Raw genomic sequence first — 23,215 nt, forward strand, 5'->3', positions numbered from 1 at the left:
TTGTAGCTTGTACATATTCATGGGTTGTTCATGGCATCTAGTTATCTAGTCATATTTAAAAGCCAGCCACATACTCAGGTCAATTACTTTCTGCAGCACTGAATTCCACATGCCGACAATACACAGCATCAAGAATGGTAGTGTCTTCTTTACTTCCCCTGCTCTAAATTCATTGTTCTTTGATTTTTGCTGTGTCCCTTTGCTCTTTTATATTAAGGGACAGGTTGAAGTGATGTGGCTTGATCATTTCTCACTGTGAACATCATCATTCCAATTAGCTATTCAAGCCCCTCTCACTCTTCTCTTTAACAGGTTAATCATCTAGTTTCAGATTCTTACATCGTATCTCTAGCTATCTCGATTACCTTTCTTTGGAGCTTAAGACATAAAAGGTGAAATAAAATTTGGACAGTGCTCCTGATGAGGATTATTTTCTATATCTCTGATTTCTTTTTATTGCCGCTGCACTCCGGCTAACCCACTATTACCTCCTCAATATGACTATTTCCTATCTCTTAGCCATCTCTTAATTCACAAGATATTGACTATTAACCCATAGCAATTCAATCTTCATTAATCATCTTCTGAAGGTTTTAATCTAAATGCTTTTGAAAAATCCTGGAAATTATTCTCACTGGGTTACTTATCTACCATTTTATTAGATTGTACCAAAAATTTAAGGAATAAGAAAGGCATCATTTTCCTTCAAGGATGTCAAACTGGTTTAATCCTTTCAGGTTATATTGATCAAATGCTGCAGTAACTATAAAACAAAACAAAACCTTTCAGACCATGTTGTCTGGAACTGCGATAGGGCTGTCAGTAATTCTCAGGATTTCCTTTGGCTCCTTTAACACAGAGTCTATCTTTATGTCACTTGCTATTTTTATTCAGTGTTTATCATTGTCAGACGCTACTACTTCACACTTTATTTAATCTAGAATCCCCAGATAAATACCATCTGCTTGTGTTAAAAACCCCAGGCAGAGTATATAAAGATGCAAATATGAATTTAGTGTTCACTGAAGTACCAGTGACAACACTGGAGTCTAATAGAGATTATTAAAAATAAACAGGTAACTAGCAGTGCAAGCTTCCCCACACTGGTCCACCAAACTTTCTCATCCCTTACTAGGAGATACCAACTTTAGAGGTGTGGGAGAAGATAGTTTTGTGTAACCACCACTTGTTTGCACTGACGGCTCCAGGCAGTGATGTGATGTCCCCAAGAAACTTGATTGAGACCACTCACTCATGTCACAAGAGGCAATGAATAACCAACAAAATAGAAAGAACTTTCAGTCAGTGATTGGGGTTGGATGTGATGCAGTACGACAGAGGTAAGGAGCCCTGCACCAACTCTGCTATAGTTAAGATTAAAACCAGCTTTCTGTTTAAAGCTCGCCTCTTCTAAGTACTCTAAAATCTGCGTGGTTACTCAGATTGCCTTTAAATTTTGTGTGCCTTGTGGGGGCATGGGGTTTGCTCAGTGATCCAAATTTGGGGCTATTTAAACAAGGAGTTCTCAAGACATAGCCCTGGAATCAAACAGCTTTTCTTAAAACTAACATGTTCTGGCAGCAAATTTTTGTGCAGATAAAGATCAAACCAGGGCTGACATAATCACACGAGGGTCTCAAGTGCTTGTGAGCGACTCCAATAGAGTGCATGCCATCCATTAGCCTTTAAAATATTATTAGCCAAAGAGTTTAGTTATTTAATTAGGCACTTCAACCTTTGCAATGTTTGGCGTTGCACCAAACAGATTACACTGAGCATACACAGACAGAGGAGCCAACGGGATTTAGTGCTGAAAGTTTCACATCAGCTGGATGGCTCAAGATAAGCACTACTCCTGAAACTGGCACATCCAATGAGCGTCAGTTTGAGTACCACCTCAAGCAGAAGGCATACTGCTAAAAATCTGTCTCTGATGGGGTGTATGTGGGTGTAATCAAAGTATTTTAGCAAAAAAAAAAAAATTAGACATGCAAATGCTTGCTGGAAGGGGAGGGGCATTTTATGGATGGGAGAATGGGAGCAACAGGAGTCAGGGGGGTTGTGCCTACCTCAACAGGAGGTGGGTGGAAGAGGTGAGGGACACGGGGAAGGGAGGAGAATAGGGCCAGGGCTGCCTCACACCTACATTCTCGCCTTCTGAGTGTGGGGCAGGATCTGGGTGGGTCTGAGCCCCACTCACTACCTTTGTGTGCGTGCCAGGACCATCTAGGAGGGTCACAGCCCCTCTCCCTGCTGAGATATGAGGACCTTGCCTCTCTGGGGGTGTCTGAACCCCATTCCCTGTGCTCCTGTGTGTGTGCCAGGATCTGGGGGGGTGGGGCCTAACCATTTATGTCCCCCTTCATGTGAGCCAGGTACTGGAGAGGACTTACCTTTCGGGGAGAGGGGGATGGGCTGAGCCGTTCTTCTCATCGTCCTTCCCTCTGAAGTGCTCTTTGATAACTGCCCTTCTGGGGAAGTCTACTCCCATGTGTGTGTACCAAGATCTGGGGACGCCCTGCCTCTCTGGGTGGGGAGTTACGAACAAGCATGCTTGGAGCATGCACCAAAAACACATTGCTGAGACTGGGGTGAGGAATAGAGGACAGGTATTCTTGGCACAATTTTTAAACGAAGGTCTGAGGGAAAGCTGATAGGGGTGGAGGAGCACATGGTTCAGACAGAGACATCTCTTAGGGAAGGATTTATTAAAGGAGATACTCTATATCCTAGTAAACAGAAGAGGACAGTAGTTGATAAACTACAAGTAGGAACTGAAGCAAAATACTCAAATGAAAAAGAGTCCCATTCCATTACATCACACGAAGGCAGATAACTAAATATAGACAAATTTTATAAGTGCTTGTATACAAATGCTAGAAGTCTAAATACTAAGATGGGTGAACTTGAGTGCATGGTATTAAATGAGGATACTGATATAATAGTCATCACAGAAACCTGGCAGAACAATGGGAACACTAATAACAGAGTACAAAATACACAGGAATGACAGAGTAGCTGGGAGTGACACTGTATGTTAAAGAAAGCATAGTCAAATATAGTACAAATCTTAAATGAATCAAAAGTACCATAGAACCCCTATGGATAGAAATTCCATGCCTGAAAAATAAGAATATAGCAGTAAGAATATACTATTGACCACCTGACCAGTATGAGGGCATTGACTGTGAAATGCTCAGGGAGATTAGCGAGGCTACAAAAAAGAAAACCCAGTAATAGGGGCTTTCAACTATCCCCATACTGGGTACCCCTCACCTCAGGACAGGATGCACAGATAACATTTCTAGACACCATCTGACTGCTTCTTGGAGCAGCTAGTCCTGGGACCCTCAAGGGGAGAGGCAATTCTTGATTTAGTCTTAAGTGGTGCACAGGATGGGGTCCAAGAGATGACAATAGTTGAACCACTTGGCAATAGCGACCATAATGTAATTAAATGTAACATCCTTTGGGAGTGGGGAACACCAAAGAAACCTATCACAATAACATTTAATTTCAAAAAGGGAAACTATACAAAATGAGGAAGCTAGTTAAATGGAAATTAAAAGGACCAGTCACAAGAGCAAAATGCCTGTAAGCTGCATAGAAACTATTTAAAAACACTATAATAGAGACTCAAATTAAATGTATTTCCCAAATAAAACAAAAAATAGTAAGAGGACCAAAAAATCCTACCATGGCTAAACAAGAGAGTAAAAGAGGTGATAAGAGGCAAAAAGCCATACTTTAAAAATTGGAAGTCAAATCGTAGTGAGGAAAATAGAAAGGAACAAAATCTGGCAAGTCAAGTGTAAAAGTATAAAACAGGCCAAAAAAGAATTTGAAGGGCTATTAACAAAAGACATAAAAACTAACAGCATTTTTTTTTTTTTTTTTAAGTACATCTGAAGCAGGAAGTCTGTCAAACAATCAGTGGTGCCAGTAAACCAGGGGTTCCCAAACTTGGTTTGCGGCTTGTTCAGGGTAAGCCCCTGGTGGGTCGCAATACGCTTTGTTTACCTGAGCGTCCACAGGTACGGCCGCTCGCAGCTCCCAGTGGCTGTGGTTTGCTATTCCCAGCCAATGGGAGCTGTGGGAAGTGGTGGCCCAGCCCGTGCTGCTTCCTGCAGCTCCCATTGGCTGAGAACGGCGAACTGTGGCCACTGGGAGCTGCGAGTGGCCAGACCTGCGGACACTCAGGTAAACAAAGGATCTTGTGACCCGCCAAGGGCTTACCTTGTACAAGCCGCGAACCAAGTTTGGGAACCCCTACAGTAGACAGTCAAGATGCTCTCAGAGCACTCTAAGAAGAAAAAGCTGCTGCAGATAAGCTAAATGAATGCATCAGTTTTCACTGCAGAAGATGTGAGGGAGATTCCATACCTGAGCCATCTTTTTAGGTAACAAATCGGAGGAAGTGTCCCAGATTGAGATGTCAATAGATAAGTTTTTGGAACAGATTGATAAATTAAACAATAATAAGTCACCAGGACCAGATGGTATTCACCCAAGAATTCTGAAGGAACTCAAAGATGAAATTGCAAAACTACTTATTGTGGTATGTAACCTATCACTTAAGTCAGCCTCTGAAACAGCTGACTGGACAGTAGCTAATACAATTTTGATTTTTAAAAAAAGCTCTAGAGGCAATCCTGGCAATTACAGGCTGGTAAGCCTAAATTCAGTACCAAGCAAATTAGTTGAAAGTAAAGAACAGAATTATTAGACACATAGATGAAAATGATAGGTTGGGGAAGAGTCAACACAGCTTTTGTAAAGGAAAATCATGCCTCACCAATCCATTAGAATTCTCTGAGGGAGTCAAAAAGCATGGGGACAAGGTGATTCAGTGGCTATAGTGTACTTGGATTTCAGAAAACCATCAACAAGGTCCCACATCAACAGTTCTTAAGTAAACTAAGCTGTCATGGGATAAGAGGGAAGGTCCTCTCCTGGATCCGTAACTGGTTAATAGATAGGAAACAAAGGGTAGGAATAAATGGTCAGTTTTCACAGTGAAAAGAGGTAAATCGCAGGGTTCACCAAGGATCTGTACTGGAACCTGTGCTGTTCAACATGTTCACAAATGATTTGGAAAAGTGGGTGAACAGTGAGGTGGAAAAATTTGCAGATGCTACAAAATTATTCAAGATAGTTAAGTCCAAAGCTGACAGTGAAGAATTACAAAGGACTCTTATTTAAACTGGGTGACTGAGTGCAAAAGAGCAAATGAAAGTCTATGTTGAAAAGTGCAAAGAACTGGGGGGGGTCACCTGATGGAATTAATAGGCAGCAAGTTTAATACAAATAAAAAGAAATACAGTAACTCCTCACTTAACGTTGTAGTTGTGTTCCTGAAAAATGCTACTTTAAGCGAAACAATGTTAAGCGAATCCAATTTCCCCATAAGAATTAATGTAAATGGGGGGGGGGGGGGGGTTAGGTTCCAGGGAAATTTTTTTCCGACAGACAAAAGACTATAATATATACACACACACACACACACAAACAGTATAAGTTTGAAACAAACAATTGAATACTGTACACAGCAATGATGATTGTGAAGCTTGGTTGAGGTGGTGAAGTCAGAGGGTGGTATATTTCCCAGGGAATGCCTTACTGCTAAATGATGAACTAGCACTCGGCTGAGCCCTCAAGGGTTAACACATTGTTTTTAATGTAGCCTCACACTCTACAAGGCGGCACAAATGGTGGTAGGGGAGACAGCATGGCAGAGAGAGACAGAGAGACACATTGTGTATGTGAGAGAGTTGCCCCTTTAAGTACCCTGACTGCACTCTAAGTACATTGCCTTTTAAAGTAGATTAGCAAGTTGAGACAGCAGCTGCTGCTAGCAAGCTCCCTCCGTCCTGTGATCCCTGTCATGTCCCCCGCCCCTCCCGTAGAGATAAGGTACAGAGGCAGGGGGGGGGGGCAGGAGTGGGGGAGGGAAACACCCTGCATTAGCACCTCTCTTCCCTGCCCCCTCTGCACAGCAAGCAGGAGACTCCTGGGAGCAGCTCCAAGACAGAGGGCAGGAGCAGCACACAGCAGTGGGGGGAGGGACAGCTGAACTGCCAGCAATTGATAGCCTGCGGCTGCCTCACAGGGAACTTAGGGGAGCAGGGAGCTGATAGGGGGGCTGCCGGCCCTCCCTGGTTCCAAGCCCCCACCAGCTAGCTGCAACGGGCTGCTCTTCCTGCAAGCAGTGAACAAAGCAAGAGGCTGCCAAACAATGTTATAAGGGAGCATTGCGCAACTTTAAACGAGCATGTTCTCTAATTGATCAGCAACGTAACAACGAAACAACGTTAACCAGCACAACTTTAAGTGAGGAGTTACTGTACTTCTCCATAGAATGCATAGTCAACCTGTGGAACTTGTTGCCATGGGATGTTGTGAAGGCCAAAAGTATAACTGGGTTAAAAATACAATTAGATAAGTTAACGGATGATAGGTACATCAACGGCTATTAGGGACGCAAACCCATGCTCCAGGTGTCCCTAAATTTCCAACTGCCGGAAGCGGAGACTGGATGACAGAGGATGACTCAGAATTGATTATAAAAAGTAATTTTCCCTCTGCTGATATTCACACCTTCTTGTCAACTGTTGGAAATGGCCAACATCCACCTTGATTGCATTGGCTCGTTAGCATTACAAAAGTAATTTTACGTCTCTTGATATTCACCCCTTCTTGTCAACTGTTGAGAATAGGCCACTTCCCCCTTAATTGAATTGCCTCATTAGCATTGACCCGCCACTTTGTAAGGCAACTCCCATCTTTTCATGTGCTGTATATATATACTGCTTACTGTATTTTTCGCTCCATGCATCTGATGAAGTGGGTTTTAGCCCACGAAAGCTTATAACCAAATAAATTTGTTACTCTCTAACGTGCCACAAGGACTCCTCGTTTTTTTTTTCAGAATTGACTGTAAATTCTGTCAAATGGTCTGTAATTCCCTCTGAAGCATCTATCACTGGCCATTGTCAGAGACACGATACTGGGCTAGATCAGAGGTGGGCAAACTACAGGCCGGGGGGCCACATCCGGTCTGTGGGACCCTCCTGCCTGGCCCTTGAGCTCCCGGCCGGGGAGGCTAGACCCCGGCCCTTCCCCTGCTGTTCCCCCTCCCCTGCAGCTTCAGCTCACTGCGCCGCTGGTGCAATGCTCTGGGCGGCGGGGCTGTGAGCTCTTGCCGGGCAGTGCAGCTGCAGAGCTGCTGCCTGACCCAGTCTCTGTGTGGCGTGGTGGCATGGCTGGCTCCAGCCGGGTGGCACGGCTGTCTGTCCTGGTGCTCTGGGAGGCACAGCTGTAGTGCTGCCAGCCACCGGTGCTCCAGGCAGCGCAGTAAGGGGACGGGGGGGTTGGATAGAGGGCAAGGGAGTTTGGGGGAGTGGTCAGGGGCGGGGGTGTGGATAGGGGTCGGGGCGGTCAGAGAGTGGGGAATAGGGGGGGTTGAATGGGGGCAAGGGTCCGAGGGGGCAGTCAGGAAAGAGGGGGGGTTGGATGGGACAGCGGGGGACAGTCGGGGCAGAGGTTCCAGGGGCCATCAGAGGACATAAGGGTGGCTGGAGTAGGGGGGGGCCATCAGGGAACGGGGGGTTTGGATGAGGCAGATGTCCTGGGGGGCGGAGGGGGTGTCGGGGGGGGGGGCTGGGCCACATCTGGCTGTTTGGGGAGGCACAGTCTCCCCTAACCGGCCCTCCATACTATTTCGGCCAAAAAGTTTGCCCACCCCTGGGCTAGATGGACCATTGGACTGATCTAGTACAGTTGTTCTTAGGTTCTGTTGCTTTAGTCATTTACACTGCCAACATCTTGCTTGTCTGGAGAGGCACTGTATTTTAACCATAGAGTAAGTAGTGCCCACTTTACTCTCTCTCTTATGACTAAGGCTGCGAATTTGTCACGGAGATCACAGATTCCGTGACTTTCCGGGACCTCCGTGACTTCTGCAGCAGCTGGAGCGGCTGGCCCAGGGGCTCACCTGAGGACCTCGGGCAGCCCCTGGGCCAGCCACACAAGCCACTGCTGGGTCAGTCTCGGGCCATCACGTCCCCTCCCTCCCACCCCCGCAACAGCAGGATTTTGGGTGCGTGTGGGAGGGGGCTCAGGGCTGGGGAGCGGGAGAGGGTGAGGGCTCTGAGTGGCACTTATCGTGAGAGGCTCCCTGGAAGCGGGACATGTCCTTCCCTCTCAGCTCCTAGCGCCACACGCTGCCTCCGCTTGCAGGCACTGCCTCCGCAGCTCCCATTGGCCATGGTTCCTGGCCAATGGGAGCTGTGGAGTCAACGCTTGGGGTGAGGGCAGCGCACAGAGCTAGAAGCCGAGGGAGGGACATGTTGCCGCTTCCAGGGAGCTGCGAGGAGCTGGGTAGGAAACCTGCCAGCCCCGCCAATCAACCCCCCCTCACCAACGGGGTCCCGGGCCACCCCCTGAGCACCCCTGGCGCCCCTGAGCACCCGCAGCACCCCCTGGGCTGCCTCCCTCCCACAAGCACCCACAGCACCCCCAAGCCACACCTCCCCTCAAGATTTAGCCAGGGATATATAGTACAAGTCATGGATAGGTCACAGGCCATGAATTTTTGTTTACTGCCCGTGACCTATCCATGACTTTAACTAAAAATACCCTTGACTAAAATGTAGCCTTACTCATGAGTACCACTGAACACAAATTGTGAGCAAAGAATTAACCAAGTCCCTAGACACAGATGGGATCTGAGACAATGACAGGGGCTCTTGTGAAGAATTTTGTTTTACAGTTATGAAAGCATGTTGGATTTCTTGAGAAATATGTTTTAACTATATGGAAGTCAAATTTTATTCACATGGGAAATAATGCTTCAACATAATAAATCTATTGCCTTCAATTAGAGTTGTGCTTATCAAAAGTTTGTTTTCCATACAATAAATTCCAATCAAAGCTGCTAAATTGAAAAAGAAATGTCAACTTTATCTTCTTTTGAAAGTTAACATGATTGTGCTGCCATTTTGTTTTCGATGTGAATTACATTTTTTTCTTTTTAATTTTGACATGAATATGTACATGTCATATATTGGATGTTCTATAATACTAATTTTAGGAATTTTTTTGTATTGATTCCCAGTGCCCTCAAACCATGTTATATTAATTCTTGAACAAAACAGTTCTTAGGCTATTGCCTGGCAAATGGTAGAATGGTCTTTTCAGAACATATACTTTTCTTCTATTTTGTGGCTTGAGGGTTCAAGAGAATGACAAATATGACCATCTTCATAATTTTTCATATATCCTTACTCGGGCTGTCGATTAATTGCAGTTAACTCACGTGATTAACTAAAAAAATTAATCACGACTGAAAAAATTAATTGCAATTAATCGCAGTTTTAATCGTACAGTTAATAGTTAATACATTTCAATTCGTATTCTATCTTTGGATGTTTTATACATTTTCAAATATATTGATTTCAATTACAACACAGAATAAAATGTACACTGCTTATTTTAAATTATTATTTTGATTACAAATATTTGCACTATAAAAAGATAAACAAAAGAAATAGTATTTTTCAATTCACCTCATACAAGTACTGTAACGCAATCTCTTTATCATGACAGTGCAACTTACAAATGTAGATTTTTTTTGTTACATAACTGCACTCAACAACAAAAGAATGTAAAACTTGAGAGCCTACAAGTCCACTCAGTCCTACTTGTTGTTCAGCCAGTCATTCATACAAACAAGTTTGTTTACATTTGCAGGAGATAATGCTGCCAGCTTCTTATTTACAATGTCACCTGAAAGTGAGAACAGGTGTTCGCATGGCACTTTTGTAGCTGGCATTGAAAGGTATTTACGTGCCAGATTTGCTAAACATTCGTATGCCCCTTTATGCTTAGGCCACCATTCCAGAGGAAATGCTTCCATGCTGATGATGCTCGTTAAAAAAGTAATGTGTTAATTAAATTTTGACTGAACTCCTAGGGGGAGAATAGTATGTCTCCTGTTCTGTTTTACCCGCATTCTGCCACATATTTCATATTATAGCAGCCTCAGATGATGACCCAGCACATGTTGTTCGTTTTAAGAACACTTTCACTGCAGATCTGACAAAATGCAAAGAAAATACCAGTGTGAGATTTCTAAAGATAGCTACAGCACTCGACCAAAGGTTTAAGAATCTGAAGTGCCTTCCAAACTCTGAGAGGGATGAGGTGTGGAGCATGTTTTTAGAAGCCTTAAAAGAGCAACACTCCAATACGGAAACTACGGAACCCAAAACCATCAAAAAAGAAAATCGACCTCTGCTGGTGGCATCTGACTCAGATGATGATGTTCCTGCTAGTGAAGGCAGGGGGCTGGATTCGATGATCTTTCGGGGTTCCTTCAAGTTCTATGAGATAGGCATATCTCCATATACATGAACATGCATCAGTCTGCACTGCTTTGGATCATTATTGATCAGAACCTGTTATCAGCATGGACGCATGTCCTCTTGAATGATGGTTGAAGATGAAAGGACATATGAATCTTTAGCACATCTGGCACGTAAAAATCTTACAACGCCGGCTACAACAATGCTATGCAAATGTCTGTTCTCACTTTCAGGGGACATTGTAAACAAGAAGCGGGCAGCATTATCTCCTGCAAATGTAAACAAACTTGTTCGTATAAATGACTGGCTGAACAAGGAGTAGGACTGAGTGGACTTGTAGGGTTTAAAGTTTTACACTGTTTTGTTTTTGAATGCAGTTATTTTTTGGGTACATAATTCTACATTTGTAAGTTCAACTTTTAAGATAAAGAGATTGCATTACAGTGCTTGTATGAGACGAATTGAAAAATACTATTTCTTTTGTTTTTTACAGCACAAATATTTATAATAAAAATAAATATAACTGTACACTTTGTATTCTGTGTTGTAATTTAAATCAATATTTGAAAATGTAGAAAACATCCAAAAATATTTAAATAAATGGTATTCTATTATTAACAGCACAATTAATCGTGATTATTTTTTTTAATCGCACGATTAATCATGATTTTTTTAATCACTTAACAGCCCTAGTTCTTATATGTTCAATAATAAATTATGTAGATTATGTGACTATTACAAGAATTTGGTATGTTTTGGATAGATGTTTCATATGGCTACTTGGTTATGAATAAAATAATTATTTAGCTGAATGTTCATCACATGTGTTAGTTTTTCTGTTGCTGAAAGTACAGACAAGTGTGAGCCGTAATCATCTCAACCTTCACAATTAGTTGGCTGAAGGATACATCTAAATTTTTTTTATATATTTGTTTATCACCATAAACTTACGCAGCACTTTACAAACAGACAGAATATATTAGTTGATCATAACACTTGAGACAAGATAAAAGTTCAAAAAGATTTAAAAAAAAAAAAAAAGAGAGAGAAAGCTAAATGTTAAGATTGAAGAACTGAATGGAAAATAGTGTTCTCAAAATGTTTACTACAGATGTTCATCAGGCTTGCAGAATTACAAACTGAATCAGGTTTTACAAAAGTGCACCTTGGCAATACTCAGTACTAGGGAGCTGCCATAAAAGTCTGAAGAGAACTTTAAGATGACAAGTAATAATGTACGGAATTCTTTCTTAAAATAACTAGACAAATAATATCAGATATTTAATAAACAAACTTCTATTATAACAGTAATGGGGTAGTCAATTGAACTTTATGAGAACAGAAAGCTATATTAAAAAAAATCTGGAAAAGCTACAGTGCAATAAAATATGTTGATTAAAAATTGACACTGTTTAAAGTTTTATTGGACGTGTTTATATGACTACGTTGGGCCTAGGAGACAAAATGCTTCGAGTTCAGAACATTGAACATTTTTTTAAATGGGGGGGGGGGGGGGAAAGCAAGTCAGCAAAAAGTTTCACATATTCTTGAAAATATTTTATAATTGAACAAAAAATAATTTGGACTTGGGAACAGCTGAACTACATTTCTGTCTACAGCTATGAGTTATTCTTAGATGGAAGAAGAATAAGGAGGTCTCTAAAAAGACAGATTTTTATATACATCATTTTTGCAATGAAGGAATATGTTGAGTAATTATTTTGAAAAAAATGTGTTGGTCACACTTAAGATTTGTACAAGAAACCCACCACTAAACTGTAACAAAACAATGGTCATACTGGTTAGATGAAGATCCAGGCTCCTCCTTCATACTATCACAGAAGAGCAACCCAAAGTTCAACTGCATACTTTATACTGCATACAGTTCTTTCAAATAGCATAGAGCTAGAATGCTCATGCAATCCTTTTTACCCTTGCTCCGACTGAAAAAGACAACTCTGCACCAAAGCAGACTCTGAAGTCAAAAAGGCTTGTTCAGCTAGTATGCAAAGTCAGATTTCTAATGTACTGAAAAGACAAATTACAATTAAAGAACAGGTTTGACAATGAACATTTTGGCCTTCATTACTGACAGATGCAACTTAATGCAACCAGATAGTGATGCCCAGAAGTGATGATAACTCACCAATTGAAGCTGGCGAAAGGAAAACATCTGGCATGTCAATACCGTTGCAAGTAAACTTGAGTTACATGGGCTGTAGCACACGAAAGCTTATGCTCAAATAAATTTGTTAGTCTCTAAGGTGCCACAAGTACTCCTGTTCTTTTTGCGGATACAGACTAACACGGCTGCTGCTCTGAAACTTGAGTTACTTTGTTACAGTAAAAAAAAAATCCTGTCTCCTGTTTTAAGAGAGTTAAAGGAACTACTACTAATTAGTTTAGTTAGAAATCTCCATTAATTCATCCTAATAGAACATGATCATTGAAAGCAATTGAACTTTAGGAGAGCAGACGGTTATATTAAAAAAAAAACTCTGGAAAAGCTACAGTGCAATAAAAGATGTTCATTTAAAATTGACACTGTTTAAAGTTTTCCTGGACATGTGTCCATATGACTAGATTGGGCCTAGGAGACAAAATGCTATATTTTTGATAAGATTTTAGATTACATTAAACTGTAATAATTTTATTTGTAATTTTTCAAATAATGTTATTAAGTGTATACTTTCCCTTGTAAATTTTACCAGCTATATTCTAAGGCGTTCCACAGAAAACCAAAGGCATGACAAAAATAGGGGGGCCAGAGAGGAAGGCTTTAAGCGAGTTTTATAGTCTCCCAAACCTGGAGTCAGCACAAGCTTAAAAGTTAATGTCATCTGGCTGCCAATGGCCACAAGAGTTCATCTTAATCATTTGGTACGACTTGGCCACAGGAATATTCCCTGAATTGAGGGCCAGAAGTGGTGACCTGGTGTAGGAGCCTACAGTTTAGGAACCTCCTACCGAATTGTGTAGGAGTCACTATATATGCTCATCATCCACAGATCCCCAGTGCGAAGTCCTCAGTGGGTTGGATCCACCAAGCTTTACTGCTGCTGCTAACTATCTGAACAGCGCAAACTGAGCTGTGTGATGGATCTGGCCCTGTATTTTTATAAGTGCATGTATGAATTAATAAATAATAATGTCAACTCACCAGTCATGGACGGTGCCACTTTTCTTTGCCCTTTGTGGTCCACAGTACCTTCATATGCTACTGTAACATCATAAACTGCATCTAAGTAATTCTTCATTGAGTCAATGGCAACATGAGTTGCCTTTACACGTGGCGTCAGCACATGTTTTAATACTGCAAGCCCTAGGAAAGAGCACAAACACACATTGGAAGGATACAATTAACTGGACTTAAATACTGAAAATATACAAAGGAAAAGTCATTTTCAAAAGACGATTGGTCAGGGGTTTCCAAACTACGGTCTATGTAGAGCAGTCTGGCTACATATTGCTGGTTTCTCCTACTGATATCCATTTGCTAAACTGCATTAAAAAGACAGAACATATTTAATGTATTTTTACCTAAACAACTGCTGTAGTTGCAATAGAGACATTATGTGATTGTTAATGGAAAGGGAGGCTGGTCCACAAAACAATCTCTGAGGAGTAAATTTCAAAGATATGGTTCACTGTGGAAAGGTTTGGGACCCTCTGTAAGTAGTAACGAACACCATTTAAATTCTGCGAGCGGGGTGTGAAAAATGTCATTCTATAGCTTCTTTCTGACTCACAGCGGTATAAAGTGAGTTGAAATTGTGAAGAAATGTTAGAACATAAAGTTTGTTTCCTGAAATTTTGTATCCTGGAACTAACTCAAAAGGCAAAACATAAACACAGGTAAATTCAAACAAGTTTAATATTTGCCCAACATCTTACTCCCTGTGTGCAACCAATTTTTTCTCCACTACATATTGAGTTCCATTACTCCTCGACACCAGTGACATAGAAATCTATTCAAATTATGTGTGATTAGACAGGATGCTATTCTTGGCTGCACTGTCAAAGTGTAATTGGTGATTTCAATATGCTTACATTGTTTCTCCTCCCTAAATACTAATTCTCCCTCTTTCAAAAGGCATTGTATAACCGCAACCATCCCACTGTTTGAGAAGTCAAAAGTGTGGTTATTCTGATAGCCCATCAACTCCAATTTTTCAGTTTGCCAGAAGAGGCTGATTAAGAGCAATCAAAGGTCTTTCCTCATATGAGGAACCAAATTCTGTTCCTAACTAAAATGATGCTGCTATACTAATGGTGCAGTCCCCCTCTCTGTGTGCACATACATCTTTGCAACTTCTGTTCCTGGCCCTTCCTCATCCCATTTTCTCTACGATTTTGTTTTCACTTTGCACAACATAGCATCACTGCTGCTTATACCATCACTGCCAAGGGAGCACAGTCTGAAATAGCAGCAGCATCACAAATGGGATTCTACTATTAAGGAAGTTTGAAAAAAGCAAGGACGGACAGAAAAAACATGCACGTTCTCCAGCTCCACATCACATTTAACCTGGAGATATTTGATTAATCCTGTTTCCACACTTTTATAAAATCAAGCCAGTAACAGATAAGAGATATCATGTTGAGATAGGCTAGAAGGAAAATGATAATACCGAAGGTGTGAAATGAGTATCAGGAAATATCACTACCCATTTATTTTACAGAAATAATATTTTCATAATAATGTGAATCATGGAGCGTCACAGAAGCCGGAGACTGAAAAGAGACAAGGATAACTATTCCCTAGAGAATATACTTGAATGCTTTGATCACTCCAGTTTAAAATGGACTCAAGCAGTGGGGCTTTCACAACTTCACTTGAGAGATTACTATACAGTCTAACAGATCTCTCTTACAGTGTATTATCCCTTCGATTCAACCTGAATTGTTCTTTCCTCATTTCTATTCCATTATTGCTAATTATACCATTTGGATCACTAAACAACCCATCCTTAGGACAGTAGTAATGCAGTTGTGTGTTTTGATTGGCTCAGCACAGCCATTTGATGTATAATTTTGATAATGTAACTGACAAGATATTTGTTTAAAAACACTTTGCATTTCAAGCATGAAAAATGAAGTCTTTGCACATCTGACCTGGGAGCTGTTTAGCAACTGGAAACTGAAGTTTTATTCTTGTGAAATTTACTCCTCACCTGTGCTTTAAAAAAAAAAAAAAAATTAAAAACAGAGGGCTTTCAAAAGTTTCCATTAGAAAATATCTCTTCATGCTAACTGAAGAACTCATAAGCCTTGAACACTCTCCCAGTTTATTCTGTATCTTCCTTTGTATACGACTGGGAAAGAATTCTTTGCCCACCAGAGAGGAGGAAAAAGGCTAAAAAAACCTCAAGATACGAGAACTAATGAATGGTATTTGCCAATGACTGCTAAGAGGGCCCATAGCCTTCCATCAATAAACTATAACAATTCCCATTAAAGTCAGTAAAGTATTATGTGGTCTCCAGAAGACTATATCCCCAGGCAAACAAACACCTTGTTATTTGCAAATATGTCTTAAGACTAGTTCAACAATTCATGGGAAAACAGTTTTCAAAGATAACTTACTCTCAACTCCATTAAGGCAGGCAGGCAGGCACATAGTGAGGTGGATAGAACACTCACTCCTCCTGGGGATGCTAGAATACCCGCTGCATTTTTCACACACAGCAAAGATGAGCAGATGAAGGTCTAATTCAAAAGATACTCAAGCATGTGTCTAACTTAAACATATAATCTCACTAACTATTGCTTAATGGGACTATGTCTTGCTTAAAGTCAGACACTGAATTGAGGCCTTAGAAATGGCTTAGATAAAAACTGGAAAAAAAAGCTTACTTCCAGCTAACAGGTGCATAACAGAAGATAGGTTGAGCAGATGTGACTGGGGAAATGTGGAATTAAGAAAACAACTGTGAAGGAATGTCAAGAGATCTACACTCCCTGAACAGCTAAACCTTCAGAGTTTTCCTGAGGAACACCAAGGTGCCCATTGGCTTGCACACTGGTTCAGTCTGAAGATCTACGTGACTGGACACAAAAAAGTACATAGTTTCATAGCACCGTAAAAGTTTTAACCAAAAAGTTTAAAATCCATGATTGCTGTGGCTGACCATACCCATTTCTATGTAAGAAAACATACTTTTGAGCATGCCCAGAATATATGTACTTTTATCTGTGTTTGATAGTGAAACTATGGTCTAGTTCCACAGAGTTTGAACGTGCACTGAACCTCAGAAACAGATGATCTGAAGTCAGTGTTTTGATGTTTTAAAAATACTTCTATAAAATGGACCGCATGTGAAGTGAAAAATTCCAGTCTCTTGCTGTTAACAAAACTTCTTCTCCAAGTAAAATATTAGAACGCTTTGGAGATTACTCACTTTTAGCCTCAACTGTTCCAAGGAGATATTCTATCTTTTGTTGGTTCTGTCTCAAAAATGTTCCCCATGCCGCCTGCTCACTGAACACCAGAATTTCCAAAGCAGAGAGTAAACATATTAAATACTGCAGTACTGCTTAAGGAATTTTTGAATTTACAGAGTTAAAATATTAACAGTTTCTTTTTGCTTAGGACTTGACAAAATCATTGCAACATTAAAAAGGTTTGCCAGTGACTGTCTGTTACCCCACATTCTTTAAATAAATCTTTACAATGCAGAAGGCTACAAGAACTCTAGGACAAAGTTTGAGACACCTTGAAGTATTCTGGGGAGAACTTCTGGGATTTCCTTCACTTCCTGACCTAACATTGTGAAACTGCCTTGTAGTACTGCTGAGTGCTATTAAACAATTCATTTCTAAAGTGCTCTGGGATCCTTAAAGTTGAAAAGATCTGTGTAAGTCATTATCCCTATCTTGCTTCTTTAGGAGTATGCAATGTTGTAGCGATATTGGTGCCAGAATATTAGAGAGCCGATGTGGGTGAGGTAATATCTTTTATTGGACTCACTTCTGTTGTGAGAAAGACAAGCTTTCGAGCTTACACAGAGCTCTTCAGGTCTTGGAAAGGTACTCAAAGAGTATGTCTACACTGCAGTTGGACACCCACGGCTGGCCCAAACCAGCTGACTCAGGCTTGCAAGGCTCAGGGTAAGGGGCAGTTTAACTGTGGTGCAGACGTTTGGGCTTGGGCTGCAGCCCGAGCCCTGGTAGCTTCCCATCTCACAGGGTCGCTGCAGCCCAAGACCGAACATCTACATTGCAATTAAACAGCTGCAAGCCCAAGACCCACGAGCGCAAGTCAGCTGGCATGGGCAGCCATGGGTTTTTAACTGCAGTGTAGACATACCCAGAGTGTCACAGCTAAATACAAGGTGGAACAGATTGTTTACCATAAGTAGTTAACACATTTCAAGAGATCATTCAAGGTGAAGTAGACCATTAACACCTCTCCAGTCACAGGGGGGAAAGGAATAATCATATAAAAAAAAAAAGCTGGAGGGGGGGAAGAGGGTTAAATGGGTTATAGATTGTTGTAATAAGTCATAAATCAAGTGTCTCTATTCAGTCCATGATTTTTAGTATCTAGCAAAGTTATGAATTTAAGCTCCCAGGCTCAACTTTTGAAAGTGAAGTCTGCATCCTTTGAGAATGAGGACTCAGAAGTCAGCTATAGAGCGATCGCTTTGCGAAAAAAGTGTTCACCCACAGGTGATACAGTGTTTTTGACTTTTTTCATTTTTCTGTGTAAGTTCCTTCGAGAGTGTAATGATTCTCTCATTTCACCTACATAGTTGTTATCGGGGCATTTAGTGCACTGAATGAGGTACACCACATATACAACAAGCCCTACTTGCCCCAGTGATATTTGTTTATTCAATATTATATCAATTATGTAAATATTTAGAAGCATAATATGGTTGCCATATTTTTCTATTTTGTGAACTGTCACTTCAAATCATGTCACTATGTTATGCTTCAAAATATTTATTCTGTAAATGTACTGCTGAATATTACAGTATTGTACCTGCAATTATATAGTTATGGGTGTGGACATTCCATTCAACACACCTAATGCTGCTTCAATTTTCCCAAATATATTCCTTGTGGCCTGAAATTTGTCATTCCCCCTACTACCATCACCACGTAGATCTTTCTGGAAACATTTACATCCATTCAGACAAAAAAACACAAGCCCAACTCTCTCTACATTCAAGGAATACTCTATAATTTGCGCATGTTCAATTAACTCTATTCTGACTTGATTTTCAAACTCTGCGTTTACACAGTACTCACTGAGGAGCGTGTGTTTTGTTAGTTTTTTTTTAAAAAAGTATGACCATGAATGGGATTGTTAGTTTCAATAGGGGAGGAGTACTATTGGAAATCAGGCTTAAATGGGAACACAGTTCTTTTCATGACCTGGTCATTCATTTAAGTGTCTATTTGGGAGCTATTGGGTGCTGAAGGGAGATCATCTAGTCTGTGTGTGATCATCTAGTCTGACCTCCTGTATAACATACGTCATAGAACTTCCCCAAATAATTCATAGACTACATCTTTTAGAAAAACATCCAATCTTGATTTAAAAATTGCCAGTGATAGAGAATCCACCATGACCCTTGGAAAATTGTTTCAATGATTAAGTACCCTCGGTGTTAAAAATTTACACCTTATTTCCAGTCTGAATTTGTCTAGCTTCAACTTCCAGCCTTAGACTGTGTTATCCCTTTCTCTGCTAGATAGAAGAGCCCATTATTCCATATTTCTGTAGATACTTACAGAAAAAAACCCAGTTACTAACCTTCCGTAACTATTGTTCTTCAAGATGTGCTGCTCATGTCCATTCCACATTAGGTGTGTGTGCGACTGTTGCCGGACATTCTTCCCTCAGTGGTATCTGTCAGGCCAGTTCTAGTGCCCTCTGGTGCTGCACGCTTATGCACCAGTATAAGAGGTACTGCCAGCCACGCACCCTCTCAAGTTCCTTCTTGCTGGCTAACTCTGACAGAGGGGTATGAGGTTGGGTCACGGAATGGACATGAGCAACACATCTTAAAGAACAGTAATTATGGAAGGTTAGTAACCGTTTTTTTTTCTTCAAGTGTTTGCTCACATCCATTCAGGCGACTCACAAGAAGTACCTCACGAGGTGGGCTTGGAGTTCATGAACATGCTGACTACAACACTGCTCTTCTGAATCTGGCATCGTCTTGAGCCTGTTGGGTGATGGTGTAGTGCTCTGCAAAGGTATGCACCGACAACCAAGTTGCAGTCCTGCAAATGTCTTGGATTGGAACCTGCGTGAGGAATGCTGCTGAAGAGGCCCAAGCTCTCATGGAGTGAATGGTTAAGATGGCTGGAGGTGGGACATTTGCCTGCTCGTAACATGTCCGAATGCAGGAGGTTATCCTGGATGAGATTCTCTGGACTGACACTGGAAGCCCTTTCATCCTTTCTGCTACTGCTACAAAGAATTGTGTGGATTTGCGAAAGGATTTAGTCCTCTTGATATAGAAGGTGAAGACATGCCTAACGTACAACTGCTCTTCTGAGTTCTTATGAGGCTTTGGGAAGAAGACTGGCAGGAAAATGGCCTGGTTGCTACAGAACTGTGAAACCACCTTTGGCAGGAAGGCCAGATGGGAGCGTAGTTGGACCTTGTCCTTGAAGAACACCAGGTATGGTGGTTCTGATGTAAGGGCCTTGATTTCAGAGACCCTTCTGAGTGAGGTGATCGCTACCAAGAAGGTGACCTTCCATGAGAGAAGCAGTAGAGGGCACAACACTAGTGGCTCAAAGTGAAGACTTGAGCCTTGAGAAAACCAGGTTTAAGTCGCATGGGGGAAATCATCTCATGGACCTGAGGATAAAGTCTCTCCAGTCTCTTAAGAAAAAGGGCCATCCGCTTGTGAGAGAACACTGACCTGCCATTCACTGGTGGGTGGAAGGGTAAAATTCCTGCCAAATGCACTTTGATAGATGCGAGGGCCAGACCTTGCTGTTTTAGATGTAGCAAGTAGTTCAAGATAGACTAAAGGGAAAACGGAATTGGAGAGAGGCCTTGTTGGGATGCCCATATTGAGAGATGCTAACATTTGGCCAGGTAGGTAGCCCTAGTGGATGGCCTCCTACTACCTAACAAGACCTGCCAAACTTGTTACGAACAGGTCTGCTCCTCTGGGTTCAGCCATGTAACATCCATGCAGTTAGGTGAAGGGAATCAAGATTTGGGTGGAGTAACCGATCATGGTCTTGAGAGATCAGGCCAGAGCAGAGTGGAAGCAGGGTTGCTCTTGATAGATCTAGTAGCGTGACGAACAAGTGCTGACATGCCCACGCTGATGCTAAAAGACTAACTTTTGCCTTGTCCCATCTGATCTTTAGGAGGACCTTGTGAACCAGAGTGGCTGGGGAAAATGTATAGAACAGGAGCTCTGTCCAGGGAAGCAGGAAGGCATCTGAGAAGGAACCCGGGCTGTGCCTGCATAGCGAGCAGAACTGATGACATTTCCTGTTCTGCTTGGTCGCAAACAGGTCTATCTGGGGAGACCCCCACCTTTGGAAGATGAACCTGGTGACCTCTGGGTGAAGGAACCACTCATGGTGACAGGAAAAGGATCTGCTCAGGTGACCCGCCAGTGCATTCCGAGCTCTCAAAAGATGTGAAACCTCAAGGTGGATAGACTCAATGCTCTGAATGGAGTTGACGGTGCCGCCGTGGGACCTGGGCTGGAGGAGTGGCCTGGCGCGCGTCACACTACTGCCTTTCCCATGTTTGTCCTCCTTCTGCATCGGTGAGCACCCTCTGTCAGTGTGCTGCTTACTGTGCTTCTTCCTCGTCACCAGAGATGGGGAATGGTGCTGGGAAGCATGTGGTGCCAGAGGGGCACTTTGTACTGAGTCTGAAGTGCTTGGTGCAGAATGGGAGCGGCTTGGCTCTGAGGCTGGTCTGAACACGGCTTCCATTAGGATAACATCTAATCTCTGTGTCCCTTTTTGTACAGGGTCAAAAGTCCAGAGAGATCTGGCACCGGTCTCTCATGTGAGTTTCTCCCAAAAACTTCAGACAGCTGGAATGTGGGTCACTCATGGGCATAGGCTTGCCACAGGAGGCACAAGGTTTGAAACCCAAGGACCGGGGCATGCCCCGCCCCAGCCCCTTGCCAATAGGGAGAGGGAAGCCTTGCCAAAGCAGGAGGGGTTGTTACAGCAACTGTCATGGGCGGAAAGAAGGAACTGAGAGAGTGCATGGCCGGCGGCACCCTGTATACCGGCACATAAGTGTGTGACACCAGAGGGTGCTAAAGTCGTCTTGATGGATACCACTGAGGAAAAATCTCTGGCAATGGTGCATGTGGTACGCACAAACCTAACGTGGAATGGACACGAGCAAGCACTCGAAGAATATGAAATTTTGAAAATATGATCCTGTTTTGGAGATTAGGGTGGTCACTGGGAAGCTGTTAACTGTGAAAGTAGAATGAAGTTCCTTCCCATTCCAGGAGTTACTGGTGAGCTCTAAGGCCAAAGCACAAAGTAAGCTCTGATTTTGGGCCTGCCATTTGGGTAATAATGAAGATGGTCCAAGAAATATCTTAAAAAATAAAAACAGTAATGCACTATTTAATATGCCTAGCTCAGAATATTGTAGACAAATGAAAGTACTGGGCATACAACACATCTTTTAAAAGTATCTGTTTTATAAAAATGTTAGATATTCTTGCAATCACTTGACAATCTTCGCTAAAGTCAACATACCATAATTTAAAATCAACTAATTACAATTATTTTGACAGCCTGTCTGCATCCAATTCACAAAACACGCTATGCTTAAACTGTTTTTAATATTGGGCAATACAAAGTTAAGACTCTATGTTAAAGTATTTGAGGTCATGAGATTTTACTTTAAAAGCCAAAGAAAACAAGCTAAATATCTAATGTCAGACTTTACCTTGTAATGCTATTCTCATTGCTAATATATAGAGGAGATGCTAATTTTTGAATTTTATCAAGTTCATAAACTATTATAAAAAATACCAAGTCTTAACAGACAAGCTAGGGAGGCCAATAAATCCGAAAAAGAACTGGCGTCTATTAAAACGGTCAGATAATCTAATGAAAATCAAGAGCACAATGATGCTTCAAGTATCATTCTGGTGAACAGATTCTAGTAAAAATCAAGATTATTTCAACCCAGAAAAGATAACTACTCAGCAGAGATGAATGGGAAGCTTTCCCTCATGAGTACTAAGGCCTAAGCCACCACCATCTTCAGAAATTAACTTTTTAATTAAAAATAGATATATAAATGTCTGACAATTCACTTGTATTCCTCCTCCATACAAGTCGTATCTGAAGGCAATGAACAGAGAAAATGCCAACCAGAGCCTGGAAAGATCAATGGATAGTTATAATGAATCTGGAATGCCTATATCACCAGAGCCCAAACAGACTGAAACCTAGACCTCAGAGTCAGGTTGATCAACTAAAGATCACTGTCTAATATGCCTTTTACCATTCATAATTTGATTGCAGACAAATCACTGGACAAGAAACCTGGCTGAGTGATCATCCAGGTCTAATGTTAGGTCAGCTGATTCCCCTCTTTTTAATCTTACCCCAGAAACTGTATTCACCACAGACCAAAGGGGAGGGGAGGGGGGGGGGAAGGATAGCTCAGTGGTTTGAGCATTGGCCTGCTAAACCCAGGGTTGGATGTTCAGTCCTTGAGGGGGCCACTTAGGGATCTGGGGCAAAATCAATACTTGGTCCTGCTAGTGAAGGCAGGAGGCTGGACTTGATGACCTTTCAAGGTCCCTTCCAGTTCTAGGAGATAGGATCTCTCCATTAATTTAATTTAATTTAATTTAACTTAACATATCTGGAGG

General features: G+C 41.8%; 1 protein-coding gene across 1 annotated transcript in view; it reads right to left on the reverse strand.

The window, feature by feature from the left end:
* The window catches only part of AGPAT5 (1-acylglycerol-3-phosphate O-acyltransferase 5), a 128,528-nt gene that overhangs the window by 16,748 nt on the left and 88,565 nt on the right, over positions 1–23,215 (reverse strand). Inside the window, exon 6 of the mRNA XM_034766359.1 lies at positions 13,525–13,686. Coding sequence (XP_034622250.1) covers positions 13,525–13,686 — 162 coding nt within the window. The remainder of the gene's footprint in view (positions 1–13,524; positions 13,687–23,215) is intronic.

The sequence above is a fragment of the Trachemys scripta genome, chromosome 3 (assembly GCF_013100865.1).
Source record: "Trachemys scripta elegans isolate TJP31775 chromosome 3, CAS_Tse_1.0, whole genome shotgun sequence".
NCBI lineage: Eukaryota > Metazoa > Chordata > Testudines > Emydidae > Trachemys > Trachemys scripta.